Here is an 18,931-nt window from a genome sequence, read left to right as displayed (position 1 = left end):
CCAAGCCAAGCTTCTCATTTACAGAAAGAGAGTTTCCTTATCACTTTAAGGACTGCGGAAGGCTTTACACATATTATCTCATTTTACCCTCACAACAACCTTGGGAGGTAGGTGCCTTTATTAATCCCCTTATTACAGAGGAGGAAACTGAGGCCCAGAAGAGCAAAGGGAGCTGGCTTAGACCACACAGGTTAGCAAATAGCAGTTCCTATGCCTCTGCATACAGTATTTGTCCTTCGCTGCAGCTGCCAGGAAACAGCCCTGCCTGAAGGCTGCACTCTTGGATGTGGGAGGCAAGGAGCCCTTCCCTGACACTCAGAACTTCCAAGCCCATTTACAAAGCACTCGGGTAAGTTTAGTCTCTCTGGCTTGGTGCAGCTGGAGTGGAGGGGAGAGAGGCTCATTTAGGGTTAGGGTTTCCATGAATCTTGTCTTCAGCCAAAGAAGGAAAGTTGGAGAGGTCATAACACACTCTCCTGTATTATATTCCTTTGGCGGCAGGAGGGCCGGAGTTATTAAAAGTCTTCAGGTCTTGGAGGGCATCTTTCTAGCTACGTTGCTAGCACAACGACATAGTTTGCAACTGAATATAGCGTGAGGCAAATAGCCGAGCAGTGACGGCACAGTTCTGTCTGGACTCCCCGAGCAGGGACATTTTTTTCTCAGCTGTGACCCCACATTTCCAAGGAATCATGGAATTGGGTGGGTGGGGCCTAGATAAAATACTGGGCTTTGCCTTAAATCTCTACTGGAAATTATGCCTCTCTCCTCCATCTGGAACTGACTCTGAGAAGGACTAGTTTCCACTAATGGCTCCCTGGCTCCATAATAAGGAAGTTCTCCTATGGAACGCCCCATGCCTCTGGCTCAGCACATCCCATTACAAGGTCAAAAGTCTCTCAGATAAGTGGCCTTTTCTGCCAGACCTGCCACTTTGGGGGCATATTTGAATGTTGCTTCATGAGTTCCTCATTAACAGCTTTTTAGAACCCTGATTTAAGCAAGAAAACCTGTCAGACAGCACCAGGTATGATATGAATAAAGACAGGTGCTTGCCATTACAGTACAACCCCTGGCCTCCCAGGTGACCAACCAGGAGCTGTACCTGTTAAGGCACATTCTAGAGGTGTCTAAGGAGGTATGGGTCAGTCCCATTAAGAAATGAGGAGGTAGGTGGCAATTAGGTGATACAGTAGTTAAGAGTTCTGGCCCTGAAGTCAAGGGGACCTGAGTTCAAGTCTGGCCCCAAACACTTAGTAGCTGTGTGACCCTGGGCAAACTGAACCCCAATTGCCAAAGAAGAAGAGGAGGAAGAAGTGAGGAGCCTTAAATCCTAAGAGCCCAAGGCCAGGTTAGAGGAATAAACCAGTTTCCGTCCCTGGATACAAAGTCCCTGAACCAACGCAGAACTTAAAATTCATTCATGAAGTTTGGAATCAGAGGAGTGAGGTAGAAAGGGGAGCACCTGGGTTCTAGTCCTAGTTCTTACTAGGCAGTTATGTGGAGAAGTAGGTACAGGATTTTGCCTGGAGTCAGGAAGACCTGAGTTCAAATCCAGCCTTTGACACTTACCAACTGCATGACCCTGGACAAATCACCTAACTTCAGCCTGCTTGCATTCCCTTGTGTGTAAGATGGGTATAATTCTAGCACTGAATTTCCAGGGTGCTTGTGACAATAAAATGAGAGATAAGATTTGTGAAACCCTTTGCAAATCTTAAGGTATGATACAGGAACGTCCACCATTCTTATTGTTCTTACCTAGGAAACCTTAGGCATAGTATTTATAATTCTCCCAACTTATTGAGCCCCTCAAGGTTTGCAAAGCCTGTCTAAGCCAAGGAAAGCAAGAGTCCTACTGCCCTCTGTCTTGGTCAGACAACACCTGCTGGACTGGGCTGGCTTTGGGTCTCTTTTTCATCCTTTGTCCTCTTTTTGAAGGACATTATTATGATGGAGGCAAAGTGTAGGACCTCAGAATTGATTGGGAATAGACCCTAGACCTCAGCTAGTCCAACCCTCTCATCTTATGGAGAAGGAAACTGAGGCCCCACAAGAGAAGTAAGGGGCAAAGACAGAATATAGAATCCAGAATCTTCCCACTGTGTTGTGCTGTTTCTCAGGAGCCTCAAGATCATGTCTATGAGGAATCAGTTGAAGGAACAGAAGATGTTTAGACCAGAGAAGACAAAATAGAGAGATGGGGGGGGGACCAGTAACATATTTTCTAGCATTTGAAAGGTCCTCGTATTGAGGAGTCATATATCCTTGTTTGATGCTTTTTCTTGGCTCTAGAGGACAAAAGTGATGGATAGAAATGATAGAGGTTAAATGGAAGTATAATGTCAAGGAAAATTCCCAAGCCACAAGAACTCTCCTTATGTGGAATGGACTGCCATGGGAGGTCATGGATTCCCCATCACTGGAGATCTTCAGGAGGAGACTGGAGGAGTAGTCCTGGAGACTATCAGGGGACTCCTTATGCTACTCCAGGTTGGCCTTGGTGTGTCTGAGGGCCCTCGCAACTCTGATATTTGATGATTCTGTGAAATACCCAATGTGGCTACCTCAGAGATGGGATGAAGTTTGCCTACTGTTGTGCAGATAATAAGGGACCATTCAGCGCAGAATTGGGTCTCAAATGACACCTAAATTGTTCTAGGTAGTTTTTTTCCTGCCAGTAATCTAGAATGCTACCCTCTTTCCCCAAGGACATTCCTTAGGAATGCACTCATCTGTGAAAAAGGGGTAGGGGGATAATAATAGCCCACAACCTCCATGAGGCTATAAGTATGTGAAATGCTTTGCAAAGCCTGAATGCTCCATAGAAATGCTAGATATTATTACAATATTAAAACAAAAACTTAAGACCCAGGGCTGTTAGTTGTCTCCATTTCTGATGAAAGTGAGTAATTGGTTACCCTGAGATTCTGAAGAGGCCCTAAGTGTCCTGGAAGGATGGAGCCAGCTGTCCCCTCCCCCCCCCTCCAAAGCCCATCTAGGGCTTCAGCTAGTTTATGATTTTATTTCCAGTTTTCTCTTCCTCTGACCCTTCGTAGGACCCTCGAGGACTCAGCAAGTACCCAAGGCCAGTATTTATCTCATGTGGGAAGAAGCTGGGGCCCCTTCTTTGACCTAGTTTTCAGGGAATGACCTCTGGACTTGGGGAATCTATTTTAAAAGTCTACCATATGGCCTCGGCCGAAATAGTTTGAAGAAGACCCCAAAATAGCGAAGTGAGTTTGCACAGGCTTAGGAAGCCACACGTCTGGGTGAAAAGCAGGGGCGCACACCAGCCATCCGGCATCAGAAAGGACTGCATCTCTACCACAATGCTGGTAAAGCCCGGAGCCAAGTGCAGGTGACCCTGGACTCTGGGATTCCCAGAAACTGAGGCAAAACCTGGTCCCCACAAGCAAACAACTGAGCTTGCACAAGCACACACACATTTACACAAAACCATTTATAAAGAGATTCTATGATCTGTGATGGAATCAAAGGGGAAAATCCCTCCACTAGGTCATCTCACAACCTGTGTAATTTAGGAAATGTGATCTAACAAGCACTTATTAATATCAGACGCTGCTGTGGATACAAAGACACAAATGAAACAACCCTCAAGGACTTACACTTCACTGGAGGAAAACAAAATAGATACAATGTGAACACAAAGTTATTTTGTTTGTTTGTTTGGCGGAGAGAGCACCTCAATGGAACCTTGAAGAGAGGGAGGAGGGAGGGAGGGTAAAGAAAATCACAAGTCTACATGAGTCGTTGAAGCCAAAAACTCACCCTGATGTGACTCATCTTCCCTTTCATGCTCTTTTGCATAGAGGCTTGAGTTGGAATCCTTCCTGAACCACTTATTGGCTGACTATGTGAGTTGCTTCACCTCCTTTAAACTCAGTTTTTCCATCTCTAAAATGGGGGTCATAATAACATCTACCTCCCAGGGTTGTCATGAGGATCAAATGAGATATTTCTGAAATCCTTTGCAAATATTAAGGCCCCAGATAAATGCTAGCCAGCTATTCTACATATATATTATACACAGACATACACATAGGTATCTGTGTACCTATAGCATCTCCTGAGAGATTAATAGAGTAGAAATTCATTGAGAATAGGGATTATTTTATTCTCTGCAGTTGTACCCTGAGCAACTTAATAAATGCTTGTTGACTGACAGGAGAATTTAATTTAGGGTAGTTTTATTAAATTCAACTTAACAACAAATAATGAGATAAAAAATTGTGTATTATTTTTAGCTGGAATGATTAAAATAAATGTAGCAGGTAGAAAACTAAATGCAACTGAAATAAACTCTCCAAAAAAATGAAAACTAGAAGAAAAAAAGCATATTCTTGTCCCCATCTAGACGAAGTGGGGACATCTTTATCAGTACAACAAATGGAAGAAAGTTTTGGGTAAGGCATGGTGACACATAGCTGTCCCTGTTGTTGGAAAGGCTGAGACTGGTAGAGTACTTGAACTCAGAAGTTCTCAACAGCAGTAGGGCTAAATCCCAAAGATCAGGGTGTTGCCAGGCTGTCTAAGAACAGGCCAGGTTGGAAATAGAATGGGTCCTAATTCCCACACCAATCAGCTGTGGGACCTAGCCTGTTGGTGGCCACTGTACTTCCATTTTGGTGAGCTAGGGAGACCTAATTTCAAAAAAAAAAAAGAAAGTATAAAGGGCAGACTTCCTAGGCTAGGCTGGAATTTGGGTATCTGAGAGACCTCAATGCTCACTTTAAGCCCACCCTGTGACAAGCCCTGGGGGGTCTACCTTTGATCTCTGTGTACTTAGTCAAAGCCCATTTTTCCAGGGGATGGGATGGAGGTTGTACCATAGACAAGTAGACCCAAAGGCACAATAATAGATATGAAAAACAGCAAAAAGAGACCACAAACTCCTTTGCCAGCAGCCCCCAAAACAATCTGCTATTTTGATGTCGACCCTTTGAATGTTGAACTTTGTTCCATAGCTAGTCTCTCTCAAGCTAGAGCTTCATTGACAATTCTGTAAAAGAGATCTGGGCATCCTAGACCTTGATCCATATTGAGATCATAGATCCAGTCACCTTGGAGACCACTTAGTTTAATCATCCAGATGAGAAAAATATAACCCAGAAGATCAAATGACTAGCCTGAGGTAACAGAGGTACCAAGTAAGGAACCTGATTTAAAGACAAGTTCTCTGACTCTGCTCCCAGATCAGAGGAAAAGATTGCAATAAGATGGTTTTTTGAACTCATTTGTTAGGGTCCTTGAATGTGAGGGTTCAGTCTGTCCTCAACACCCTTTTGTTTGGTAGCTGATAGACCCACAGAGTAGTGGAGAGAGAAATTCATTTAGAGACAGAAAACTTAGATTTTAAAGACTGTATCACTCCTTGGGATCTGGGTAGACATGGGAAAATCAAGTACTTTTTCTGAGCTCAGTGTCCTCATCTATAACCCTTTGAACTTCCCTTTCCTTCGGTATAAAACAAAAAATAGTATTGCTTATTTAGCCACCAGATGGCACTAAGACCCATTATCTGAATGATGAGTTGGTCTGTGTTTACCCTGAAGTCTACACATGCCCCATGAGTTGAAAGTCCTGGGGTAGTGATAATTCTCCCTGGCTTCCAGAGACTCAGTGACCTCCTATTCCTCAGCTAATGTATTTCTTCACAAAAGTGCAAGTTCACTGTTGAGATTTGTATGGATTGGTGGGTATACACAATTTGGACTTAGCTCTGAGCCCCCACTCACTAGTACTTCCTTTATGGAACATATTTCATTTGATTCCTATGGATCATAGCATCTTTGGTCTAGATGACAGTATTGGGGAATGCATACTCTAGATAAGTACTTTACAGGTTGCCTAGTCCAACCATCTCATTTTACAGATTAGGAAACTACGGCCTGGGAAGTTTAAATGAGTTTCCTAAAGTCACACAGATGGTTAGCGTCAAAGACAGGACTGGAAACCAGGTCCTCTACTCCAACACCAGTATTCTTTTTCTATATCACACTGATTCTCATTTATTACATTTCAATGAATGCTGTTCATATGACCTTAACATAATGGAAGAAGCTCTCCACAGAAGGTGATGCATATCCTTGAATACTGTCTTCAATATTTACTCTTAGCACAGAACCAATAAACAGGTGAATAATATGGAACTAGCACCCAACGGCTCACTAAACAATAAGACATCTCCCGAATGCCTCCAAGTCCCATAGATGGGAAAGCCTCATATACACAGAACTAATCTGGAACCAGGAATTGTCAGGAAAAATTAAAGCTCTCATAGCAGGTAATGTTTTTGTCCTGGAAGGCATATTATTCCTTGTCTAGACACAGCCATCCCACTATGGGGAAGTCAATATCTGGGTCCTGTAAGGAGTCTGCCATCATCAATCACTGCCAGCATCTGTGTCTCCAACATCGTCACCTCTATGCTGCAGCGGTGTCCTCCTCTCTTCTGGCTGCTCTCTGACTTGAGACTCCCTATTTCCTGCATCATAGGCTGAGAGAGTAAGAGAGGTGTTACACTGTTAGTTTGCCAACCAAAAATTTCACTATAGTTATGAACTATTACTTTCGATACTTGGAGAGCTCTATGGTATTATTGAATGCTTTGATGCAGATCACAGTCCATTTACCTCCAGTCCTTCCATAACCCCTCCCCAAATGTTATACTGTCTTTTCCTCTTCCTTTTTCTTCTTCTTCTCTTTTCTTTTTTATCTTTCTCCTCCTCCTCTTGCTCCTCCTCCTTCATCATCATCATCATCATCATCTTCTTCTTCTCTCTCCTCTATATTTTCATTCTTCTTCTTCCTCTTCCTCCCTTTCTACCTCATCCTTCTTCACAATACCAATCATTCCATTGAACAGGCCCTTATTAAGTAGCTGCTGTGTGACAGGCTCACCCACAGTCAAATATGAACACATGTCCCTGTTCTCAAGGAACTTAAATTTTATTGAGGAAAAACGACATGCACACAAATTAATTTCAGAAATGAACGAGCACTAACAAATGGGAGAGGAGAAATCAGGGAAGGCTCCACAAAGGAGGTGGCATGAGAGCTGAGCCTTGAAGGATGATGAGGATTATAAAATGTGGAAGGGCATATGGGGACTGAGGACTGGTTTGTTCCAAAGAGCAGGAGCAGGGGATTGACTGTGGGTGAAGTTAGTTCAGTTTCACTGGGATCTGGAAATCATAAAGTAGGGAACTATTTTCCCCTTGTTGAGCTTCACTTGCATATGGCCACATCCCCAGGGTCAAACATTCTGTATGTCTACATAGGCTAACCAGATGGAAAATGAAGTAAGGGATACTTTGCTCAGATATCTCTAAACATCTGGATGTTTGTCACCCTCCAGACCAAGTAATCAATATGCATCGGGTAGATCACTGCCCAACCATGCACAGCTTCATAGAAAGGCTACTTAATGTGAAGTCAGTGAACCTCGTTCTGCCCTTCCCTACTTGGAGTGACCTAGGGCAGGCCACTTCCATTCTGTGGAGCTCAGTTTCCCCCTTTGTAAAAGGAAGTAGTTGAGCTAGACTAGGAAATCTCTAAGATTCCTCCCAACTCTAAGATCCTATAATCTGTATAATCCAGTTAGGTGTCTCAGTGACCCCACAAGTTGTGTGAAAATTGACAAATTCAATCAATCCATTGGTTGTTTGCCTAAGGCAGCCAAGGAAGACACATAATGGGTTATCAGAGAACCAAGACTTTTCGGTCTTGTAGAAACTTTTGGACTTAGGTCACCAGGAGAAACTTCCCCAAAATTAGAGCCTCCAAAAGTGGCTGGATGACCTTCAGAAATGAAGGTCCCTCACTCCTTGGAAGACTTCAAGAAGAGGTGGGAATGCCCGCTGGTTGGGTGTGGTACTCTGGGCATTTCTTCATTGAGACTCATTGGACTTGAGACAGCGGAGGTGCCTTCCAACTCTGAAATTCTGTGATTCTGTAAAAGATGCCCTTTCCTTCTCCCTTGACTTTTAGGAAAGAAAGACACTATTGTGGCACTTTCCCCTTGTTTTCTCCTGCTGTAAAAAAGGAAGTTGAGCTGAGAAAATAGTTGAGCTATTTACAAATTTACAAAGCTTGCCCCTTCCTCCTCCCCAAAGGATCAAATGTTGACATTTTGTGTGATGGGCTGTCCAGAAAAGGCTTCCAAGGATGCAGGCTGGCATCTCTGAGCAGAGACTGGAACCTTCCTGTTGGTGGTCACTTCCTGGAATGAGTGAAGGATCCATTGGAGAAGAGAGACAGTCAAGGCAGGAGACAGACCCATTAGGCCACTGCAACAGTTGAGACCAAAAGTGATGACAGATTAAAGTAAGGTTATAGCTGCATGAGTAAAGAGAGAAACAGCCATGTTATGTCAACATCGTAAGCTTCTGGAGAGTAGCAGTGATTTACTTTTGTCTTTGCATCTTTAGAGCCTAGAACAGTGCTTGGAACATAGTGAGGTCTCATAAATGCTTGTTGAATTGAAGTGAATTGACACAAAATATTGCAAGAGCATGCGGGCTTCAGAGTATACCCCTTCACTTTTCCACAGAAGAAGCATCTATGCAGAGCCAGCTAAGACAGCTAGGGGTCTCCCCAGTGCACACACCTATTATAGTGTAATTTGTGTTGGCTCATTTTCCCAACTCCCATTCCAACTGGCAGATTTGGTGCCCACAGGACTCTTCTTTTCAGCTAACACAAATTGCACTATCATAAACACCCCTTTCTGACCAGGCATGCCACCATGGTAAATGTAGAGCTGAGGGAAATCTCATCCACCTGAACATTCTTTCCAGGCTATTAATGTTTTTTTGTTTTTGGTTTTGGTTTTTGGTAAATATTCAATGACACTTGAGCTCTTCTTTCAATTCAATACTGAATCTGAACTTGACCAAGGGAAGGGGCATCTTATGATCAGATCTGGGAGGAAAGGTGTGTTCATCCTTCATTGCCAAAGAACACCATGCCATCAGAGAAATAATGACATGACTTGCACTTGACTTTGTTTCTGAGTGAGGGAGGGCTGTGCAGGTCACCAGCCTCACTTCTCCTCCAGAGCCATCTGAATCCAGTGACCAGATATTCCTCGAGATGACTGAGGCAGTTGGGGTTAAGTGACTTGCCCAAAGTCACACAGCTAGTGAGTATCAAATGTCTGAGGTGAGATTTGAACTCAGGTTCTCCTGACTCCTGCACTGGTGCTCTATCCACTGCACCATTTAGCTGCCCGGGAGGAAAGGAGAGGAGTAGGAAATGTTGTAAAGGAGTTTTAATATGAACAGAAGGGAAAAGAGAGGACATGGTAAATATTCTAAACTTTCTCGGTAAAGTATGGGGTGAGTTCCTCAGCAGAGAGGAGAAAAGGGTGTACAAGAGGCTTGAAGAGCAAAGAGAAGGTTTATAATAGCTTTTGGGGGGGAGTGACCTGGGAAATCTATAAAGGAAGAATCAAAAGACCTTGCTGAGGTGAGGGCCCAGATAAAGTTGGAGAACATAAATTTGTAGGGGCTCCAAGCAGTTTAATTACCTGATTTCCTCCAGTTCTCTTCAGTAGCAGTAAGAACAGGGGTGCCTGATGATGGCAGCCACCTAGGCCTGGCAGTTGGCAAGTCAGGAGGTTGAAAAGGACAAAGAAGTATGGGGTTTGATTGTACTACACAATATGGAGTCAAATTGGTGAAGTATAGAGTTTGGATTGGGAAAGGAGAAAAATGAAGTCAGAGGAGGAGTAATGGCCTAAGAGGGGGAAGGAAAAGAAGTTTGAGATGGGGGTGAAGAAGGAGTTTAGGCAAGTGAGGCCTAAGGAGATATGTAATTACAGGAGGTCTTTTGTCCTTCATTTTTTGACAAGGACCAATAACATCATGTCGTTGACGTAAAATAATGCACAACTGGTGATGTTTTGGCTTGCAAGTGAATTGAATTAAAGTGAGGTAGAGTTTCATGAAGTTATCAGCTTCACTCTCTCTAACAGAGGAAGAGTGGCTATGAAAGGTTGAGATCAGATAGATGAATGCCAGAGGGTGTTGGTGGTGTTGATGGTTTGTTGTTTTTTTTTTTTTAATCAAGAATGTGGAACATTTGTGGGTAATGGTAAGATCCAGAGTGTGACCATTTCTGCATATGGCTGAGGTGGAGTAAAGTAAGGACTTGATCGGGGAACTAGTAGGTTAGGATATTTGAGGAAACACGAATATCGATAGTCTCCCGGTATAAGGACAGGAGGAGGGAAGAGAGAGAAAGTTAAGGTGTTAAACCCCTTGGGAAAGGAGGAAGACAACATGGGTAGACAACACCCATCATGATCTGTATACTGTGAAAATATTCAATAAAGTGAACTCCAAAGGACAAAAGTATCTTGAGAGATGGTGGCAAAGGGAGAGTAGAAAATATTCCAACTCAGTCTCCAGGATCAGAGTGAACAAATGGAGGTGCGACTACCACTGGAGAATATGGCCTTTGGCATTTGGGGGAAGTCAAGGCTAAATGAAAATAAGGATCCAGTGCAATGAGAATGAGTAGGAAAAGTCTAGAAGAAAACAAGTCCATTCATTATGGAAAGGGGATTCCAGAGAGCACTGTGGAAGGTGTGGACAGAGTTGGAATAGAATATGGGTAGAGCAGGGCTGAGGAGGCTGATAAGAGAATGAGGGGGGGTCAAGGAGATAGAGATTAGGTAAACAGGGAGGGGGGATCACAGATGATGGGAGCTCTGGTAGTAAGGCTGATGAATGAAATGCAATACTCAGTGAAACTCAGTTGTGGATAGCCCCACTTGCTTTACCCTTCACTGGCATTCCATTCTTCCACCAGATGCCACTTTCTCCCTAGGGTTGTGGAGAAACAGATACACACACCTTGAGAGGGGAGTAAAGCCACAAGAGTAGAGGTTTCTGGGAGTTGCAGGAATCTCCTCATGCTCCAGCCTTGACATGTGTGCCTGAGATACTCATGACATAGATAGCCCCCAAGAAAGGTCTTACAGAGATAGATCCAACAAAAAGACTGGTGCCACTCACCCCCTTCCTTTTGGCTAACCCAACCAACTCGTTGCTTCTTGCCCTGACCTTATACTTGGAATTGGATTTGCTAAACATTTAATATGTGCCTGTCAAGTTCAAGGCTCCACATTCTATCTTGGGGACTCACACTGTGGAAAGGCTGGACAAAGAATACCCGCTTTCCCTCTCTTTTTCAATTCCTGGCCATCTTCGTCCAAGGACCCAACTTGCCCACCACCTCCTCCAAGCAGCCTTCCCTTATTCCCTTCCCCTCCCCCCACGACTCCCCACAAGCTTTTTCTGACCAAGATTCATCTCCCAAGACACTCAGACTGTTATCTTGTAACTATGAGTTCGAAAGACTGGCATGTTGGCTCCTTCTCTCCTTACTAAGCTGCCTGTGAGCTCCAGGAGACCCGAGAGGACTCCTGCCTACGTTCTGCAGCTCCCTAGCGCCTAGCTCTGGGGGTTTGGCACACAGCAGGCACTTGCTTAATCAATGTTTGTTGAATGAATACTAACTTTAGCTTTGGGGCCCTGGGGGCAAGAAGAGGTCGGGTACTGGAAAGCCGACTGTGGTGTTCGTCACCAGGTGAGGTCTCAGCTGGCTCAAGATAAGTCTCTTTTCCCTCCCCAAACCTTTGCTCGAACTGCAGGGTGTGGACCGGTGGTGGCGGAGGGTGGGGGTAGTGGGGTTGCTTCTTGTCAAGAATAGGGCCCGGGTTCCTGCGGGGGAGAGCAAGCCTAGCTCACCTCTTCCCCAATTGCATATTCATTCTGCAGCATTAAAGGGAAAAAAAATCCATAGTCCTGGCGCCCTCGCACCTGTTGCGGGGGGTGGGGAAATTGGGTGGGAGAGGGGGAGGGTGACAGAGACAAGTCTCCACACCTCTCCACCCCGAGACCTAGTCCCACACTGGTGGCTGCCTCCTGCTCTCAGTCGCTGGGGGATCTCAGCTTGGGAGGTGCTGGATCACTCCAAGCCTGTCAGCGTTTTCTGTGTCTCTCTGTGGAGCTCTCCCGAAGCCCCCTCCCCGCCGAAATTCTCCCGGCACTCCGAGGGGGCAGTCCAGGGGTGGGGCCGAGATCGGGACGACCGGGGAGGAGTCTGATCTTGGCTCCAGCTGAACTGGGGCATCCCCGGAACCGGCTATACGTTCTCAGCCCCAAAGGGAAAAGGGACAGGGGAAAGGGGGCTCTTTGGCCCGGGATCTCTTTTCTCTCCTCCCCTGCAAAAAACACGCCTGTCTCTCATTTCGGGGAATTGTTTTGCACCCTGCAAACTGTAACGCGGGTCGCCTGGAGACGGGCAAAGCGGACATTCCTCAGGCTGCTACAAAGTGGGACATTGTGTCGGGGTGCAGAGCGTTCTTGGGAGCCCTGTCTGCGGGGGAGTGGGGAAGGGTGGGGTGGGGGTAGAGACACAGAGACATCGAGGTAGGAGAAACGGAGGGCATAGGCTAGGCAGCAAGTAAGAGAGAGACACACACACAGAGACAGAGACAGAGAGAGACAGAGACAGAGATAGAGACAGACAGAGAGACAGAGACAGAGAAAAACAAAGAGAGACAGAGATAGAGAAACAGAGAGAGACACACAGAAGGGGAGAGAGTGGTACAGAGGCGGCAGCAGCAGTACAAATAAGAAAAAGGCAACACTGAAAATGAAAAGGGATATCTAGAGACGAGAGAGAAAAGGTAGAGACAAGGGAAAAACAGGACCAAAGAGAAAGAAGAGGAAGAGAGATAGACGCTAAGTACAGACAATAACTAGGCCAAAGAGCAAGAAAAGGGAGAGAAAGAGGAGAGAGAAGAAAGGCAGCAAAGCACAGAGGCAGAGAGAGCAGAGGGAGATAGAAGGGGAGAGAGGAGGAGAGACAACTGAGGGAAGAGACAATACCGAAAGGAAAGACAGAAGAGTGGTGAGGGGTGGAAGGAGAAAGGAAGGACAGACAGAAAAATGAAGGCTAGAGCAAGAAATGCTGCCCAGACAGGAGCCCTCCCTGGCCTCCAGGAGTAGGTCAGAAGGGGCCCCTTGACTAGCATTTTAAGAAGGCAAAAGGGAAAATGTCCCTGAATCTTTGTGTCTCTTCCCCTCCCCCCTCTGTCCTTCTGCCTGCTTGTCTCCCTTTTCCTCAAGATAGGATTGGAGGCTGGGGAGCATCTAGGGTTGATAATTTGACTTCTGGATTGAATGCTCTTTCCAGCAGTAGGTGGTGATGTAATAGGTACTAGGAAGATATAAATATCGGTGGCCAGGGCCCAGGAGCTATGGCTGGCTGTTAGGGGAGAGGCTCGCACCCTCCACTCACACGGGTCTTCTCTAGTTGAGATCCAAGTTCGTATCAGTTCCCACTGACTTCACCGCTTCTCCTCTCCTCTCCTTTCCTCTCCTCTCCTCTCTTCTCCTCTTCTTTCCTCTGCCTCTCCTCTCCTGTATTCTCTCTCTGTCGTCTGTCTCTCTTGTTCTTCTCTCCCCCCCCTCCCCCCTTTATTTCTCTCCTCTAGGTTCCTCTCTCAAGGGCTTTCTCACTGTCCATTTCTCTCTCTCTCTGGCTCTGGCTCTCTCCCTGTTCCTCACTCACTCTCTCGCTCTCTCTGTCTCTCTCTGGGCTCTCTGCCTCTGTCTTTCTCTTCCTCTTGCCCGATGCAGCCAGGTTAAGGAACCCTGGCAGTTCTCTGGGGTCTGGCTGAGCTGAGAGCAGCTGACCGAAAAGTTTATGAATTGGGATCTCTTAGCACGGGTCGGTGTTGTCCTGCCCTCCCTCTTCTCCTTCTCTAGTCAGAGCCTGAGAAGAGCCCAAGCCCGGCAGGCGGGCAGGCAGGGCAGGGCAGGGCAGGGGGGTATTTTTAGAGTCATTGACTGCCTCCAGCCAAACCACGTGTGTCCCCCCTGCGAGCCGGGATGCCTCACCCCTCAGCCTTGTTGCCCGCGCTGTTGCTGGGACTGCTGTACCCCTGGCCGGGCCGCGGGGGCCCTCTGCCCGCCCCCCACAACGACACGCTCGACTGGCGCTGGGAGACCCTCTTTTCCCGCTCCATGGCCCGGCTCCCCGGGGACAGGAAGGAGCTGAACCGGGACGGCGACTATCTGCTGGGTATCAAGAGACTGCGCCGCCTTTACTGCAACGTGGGCATCGGCTTTCATCTCCAAGTTCTGCCCGATGGCCGCATCAACGGCGTGCACAACGAGAACCGCTACAGTGAGTGCCCAGGGCTTCTCCTCCTTCTATCTCTCTCTCTCTCTCTCTCTCTCTCTCTCTCTCTCTCTCTCTCTCTCTCTCTCTCTCTCTCTCTCTCTCTCTTTCTCTCTCGCTCGCGCTCTCTCTCTGTCTCTATCTCTCTGTCTCTGTCTCTCTCCTCTCCTCTCGTCTCCTCTCCTCTCGTCTCCTCTCCTCTCCTCTCTTTACCCTCTCCCCTCTTCTCTTCTTGTGGTTGTCTCCTCCCCAAGAGGAAGGTGCCTATGCTGGGAAAAGGAAGGAGAGATCCCCCAAAGTAGGCAGGATGGTGGTCCAAGGGCTGGAGGAGAGAGACCCCCGTGTTTCTTACTTTGTACTCCCCAGAGTCTCTCACTAGGTAGTTTTCTGGGAGATGAGGAGTGATGGATCCCAGTTCCCAACCCCCTTAGCCTGAGGATCGTTTAAACCCCTGGGGTGCCCAGATGCCTGAGGCCTTGGTCCGAGGTGCGTGAATATCTGGAGCTAGGCAACTACGACCGACTCTAGAAAGTCTGGCGAGCTGCAGGGGCCGACTGGACTTGAGAGCGCCAGGGTGAAGGAGTTGGCTCGTGGCCCAGGGTTTTAGGAAGTAGAGGGTCCCCGCAGGAAGGCTGGAGGAGTTCCAGGGTGTTCTAGCCCTGAGCCCGGAAGGCCACTATGCGCATAGGCTTGGCGCTAGAAGGACCCTTAGACACCAGCTAGTTCAGTTCCCTAGCCTTACAAGAAGGGGAAACTGAGGCTGCCAGGAGTTTTTTGAGAGATGATCTCTGGTTCCCGGGGTGAGGATAGAAAAGGAGGGCCCAGGGCCCAGGCTACAGAGCTGCTGCCTAGAGGGAGTGGAGAGGAGGAGGGAACTGCTAAGAGCGACCTAGGGACTGCTTTATCAGCCTATTTATTGAGAAGGCTCGAGCGTTGGCCGGGGCTGCGGGCCCATACAGAATCGCGACTGCTGCCCAGAACCGCAGGATTCTGCCTTGTCCCTTCCCTCTCCTTCCAAGTGAGAACTGTGGACTCTTATTGAGCGGGTTTTGTGTGTTGCTCCTGGCCCCAAGAAGTTCCGAGAGGCGCAGGCAGGTGTGTGTCCCCCCACTCCCACTCGGAGTCCAATTTCAGCCAGGTCCTCCTGCAGCTCAATTCCTCTCCTCTCCCGCTACCCCCAGTCCGGAGCGTATAATCGCAGGATTCGGGGCCCTGTGAAGCCAGTGACAGCTCGATGCCAATCCAGCAGCCATGGTGAGGTCTGATATTAAGGATGTCCTAGACCCAGATGGGGATGCGGACGAGTTAGAGAGCTAGCGTTCAGGTCAAGTTTCTGTCCGAAAGTCGCTAGAGGAGCGAGGCAGGAGCCTTCGGGCCCACAAGCAGGGAGGAGTAGCCAGTAGCTCAGGCCAACCACCCTCATCTCCCGCCTCTCGCCCCGTCTAGGTTTGCTGGAGCTGTCGCCGGTGGAACGGGGAGTCGTGAGCCTCTTTGGCGTCAAAAGTCGTCTTTTCGTAGCCATGAACAGCAAGGGCAAACTGTACGGCTCGGTAAGAAGAGGAGCTGGGGAAGGAGGGAGTGAGGGAGGCTGACTCAGGTAGAGGGGCTTCAGAGATTGGGATGGAAATTACGGGTTCCTCATTTCCAGCCACCACACCTGTCCTGCTTCTAAGATTGCACAGACTCCCAGGATCCCTGAGCCTCTCGCTACAGAAACACTTCTCTCTGTGTGTCTGTCTTTGTCTCTGTCTCCTTCCCTCTTTTTGGTCTGTCTCTCATCTGCCCGTTTCTCTGGTGTGACTCTCTGTTTCTCTCTCTCTCTCTCTCTCTCTCTCTCTCTCTCTCTCTCTCTCTCTCTCTCTCTCTCTCTCTCTCTCTCACACACACACACACACACACACACACACAGAGTGGGGGAGGTGTGAGGAGTGGGGGTAGGGAGAGCTGTCCCCACCACAAAACAAGGGGAGGAAAAGAGGCAGATATCCTGGGGGACAAAGTGATGCAGAATCCTGGCTCTGGCTAGCAGAGTGACCAGGAGCTCCTCACTTGTCTCAGGGCCTCACTTTCCACATTTATCAGGGGGAAATCATTTGGACTCCTTCCTGGTCTGGCTTGCGTATAGAAAGGGCAGTCCCTAGGTCAGATTTACCCTGGCTAGGGACATGGTTGGGGTAGGGGGTGAGTCCCCATCACCTTTTCAGGGATACATATCAGGTTCCTGCACTGGCAGTAGCTACAGAAACCTAACAGAAGAAGATTCATTTGCCCTTTTCTTCCCCACTCCTCTCCTTCCTCCTTCCCTTCAAGGAAGTCAATCCACTTTTGGGGATGACACCCCTGCATGCCTGGTTCCTGTTGTTTCTGCTTCTGTTCCCTTAAGGCAAGGGAACGAGAGCATCTAGGTCTATGAGAGGAAGGAGAATGCAGCTGACCCACTTTCACCCTCCCCAATTCCTCTTCCCCCTACCAGGCTCCATGACTGCACCTGGCTCATGGGCCTGGGAGAGTAGTAGGGTGTCAGCTGGTGAGGGTGAGGGAATCACTTCTAGAGGGGGGAAAGGGAAAAGAAGAGAGAGGAGTATTGAAGGCCTGGGGAATCGTACTGACCAGGTGTCGGGAAGGCTGGCCAGCTGCAGAACCAGCTGCTTTCTGTGTGTGAAGAAGGGTAGTTATGCTCTGGCCTCACCCCAACTGGACCAGGTGGGCAAAAGTATCTAGCCTGGGTTTTGGAGAGAAAAAGACCTTAGAAATCACTTTAACTGTAATCCCCAGTGCTTAGCCTAGCGCTTGACACATAGTATGTGATTAAGAAATGTCCACTCATCCACCCATCCATCCATCCATCCACCCATCCATCCATCCATCCATCATCTATCTATCTATCTATCACCCTTTTTCCAAAGAGAAAACTAAGGCAATCAAGAAGGAGGTAGAAGGCTTACCCAAGGCCACAGGGTTACTAATGGTTTGGACCAGGGTTCAAACTCAAGTCTTTTGCCTCTGTCACTTATTACCTGACTTACCTTGGGCAAGTCACTTATCTAGGTAATTTCAGTTTTCTCATCTGGAAAATGGAGTCATTGTATAAACTAGGTTCTAAGGTTCCTTTCAGCTCTAAATCCTGGTCTTAAGACTCTTATCCAGAGCTCTTGCCAGTTCAATTTGAAATAGTTCTGTCCTGTCTTGGGGGGAGGGGGCTTTGATCCTTGGTAGCAGCCCAAAGTCTGATTTCTTGGGTTTATTCCTTATGGGTCAAAATCATTCTGCTGTAAAGTTGCTGAGCTGCCCTGACCCAGGCTTTGGAGCCCATGAGCTAAGCCCATGCCAGCTGTAGTTCTGAGGGTCTGGGAAGAGCATTGCTACCCTTTGGTAGAGCTCTGACCAACTCTCTGGCCCCCTCCTCTTCCCTCCAGCCTTACTTCAATGATGAGTGCACCTTCAAAGAAATTCTCCTGCCAAACAACTACAATGCCTACGAGTCTCGACAGTATTCGGGCATGTACATTGCCCTGAGCAAAAATGGGAGAACCAAGAAAGGCAACCGTGTGTCCCCCACCATGACTGTGACCCACTTCCTGCCCCGGATCTGAGTGGGCCTCCCCAGCATCACCTTGGGAGGGATGACCGAGGCCAGGATGCAGGGAGTAATATCCGGTTGGACCCACGGAAACCAGACAAACTTGGTGCACTTTCAATAGAGACTTCTGCGGGAGCAGGTGTATGTAACATAGTTAAGTTAATTATTTAAGTCTGTATATATTGCCACAAATTTATTTATATTCTGTGGGTGTGTCGGTTTTTGGAAAAGAAAAGAAATGAACAGAAAAGGGGGAACCCCCTCTTTGCTGGGACTGCTCTTCCTTGCCTGCCTCCTGTCACTGTTTCTCAGATAATCATGTGCTGCTATTATCATCTGTCCAGAGACTGAGGGAGCTGGATTTTTCAAGACTCCCTCACACCCGAGGCTCGAAGAGGGCTCTGCTCTGCCCTCAGATCACACCCGTTGGTGTACACAGGGCCCAACAAAACCTTGCTCCTCTTTCTGGCTCCTTGGTGGTGGGGATGGGCACCCCTCTCCAGACTCCCCTGTACCCTCAGCTGATGGCTGAACCCCATTTGCGCCCAGCTGCTACTTTACAGAAACATATCAATTTCCTTCTGGTACAAAAAGTGCCCCACGGAAGTCCTACCCCACAAAACTGTTTTTAGATCAGTCAGGGCTGACCTTTGAACTTTCCTCCAGGCAATCTTCCTCGATCTACTGCTGGGCAGCAGGGACCCTTCTACAAATGCACAAACTTTAATTCTCCTTTTCTTTTATATCAGCAAAAGTACAGATGACTATGCCCGTGAGGGAGGGAAACTGCATTGTAAAATCCATCTTGGGTGGGAGGGTGGATAGGAGACTGCCTGGAACAGGTTTAAGTGACCAACCTTTTTATTTTTTTCACCCAGTGCCAAAGCTTTTCCTTTTTCTTTTCATAATTTGTGATAGCTTCCATCCAGTCCCAACCACTGAATCAACAGCATGGAGCAAGCCCGTGTTCTTATAGCACCTCTCTCCAGGACTGAGCCCTGGATTGGTGACTCAGACTCCTGAGAAACACATATAATACTGGAGTTGTCTCTCTTTTTTTTTAATGCACTGCTTAGAAAGACTCCTCCTCCTCCTCCTTTTGTCTCCTTTCCTGTTCCATTGATTTCA

General features: G+C 47.5%; 1 protein-coding gene across 1 annotated transcript; it reads left to right on the top strand.

Annotated features, from left to right (window-relative positions):
- Positions 1–13,926: 13,926 nt before the first annotated feature.
- Positions 13,927–18,105, top strand: FGF4 (fibroblast growth factor 4). The gene is made up of 3 exons (XM_072638301.1): positions 13,927–14,229; positions 15,670–15,773; positions 17,640–18,105. Exons 1-3 carry the CDS (start codon positions 13,932–13,934, stop codon positions 17,814–17,816), a joined length of 579 nt encoding a protein of 192 aa, XP_072494402.1. The 5' UTR covers positions 13,927–13,931; the 3' UTR covers positions 17,817–18,105.
- Positions 18,106–18,931: the final 826 nt, after the last annotated feature.

Source organism: Notamacropus eugenii, chromosome 2, assembly GCF_028372415.1.
Source record: "Notamacropus eugenii isolate mMacEug1 chromosome 2, mMacEug1.pri_v2, whole genome shotgun sequence".
Taxonomy (NCBI): Eukaryota; Metazoa; Chordata; class Mammalia; order Diprotodontia; family Macropodidae; genus Notamacropus; species Notamacropus eugenii.
This window is presented reverse-complemented; position numbering and strand designations above follow the sequence as displayed.

Bases quoted from the DNA above. Each gene is read 5' to 3' on its own strand.
- FGF4 (XM_072638301.1), top strand. From the start codon at position 13,932: ATGCCTCACCCCTCAGCCTTGTTGCCCGCGCTGTTGCTGGGACTGCTG. The intron at 14,230-15,669 runs GTGAGTGCCCAG...CGCCCCGTCTAG, and splicing joins GCACAACGAGAACCGCTACA to GTTTGCTGGAGCTGTCGCCG. The intron at 15,774-17,639 runs GTAAGAAGAGGA...TCTTCCCTCCAG, and splicing joins AGGGCAAACTGTACGGCTCG to CCTTACTTCAATGATGAGTG.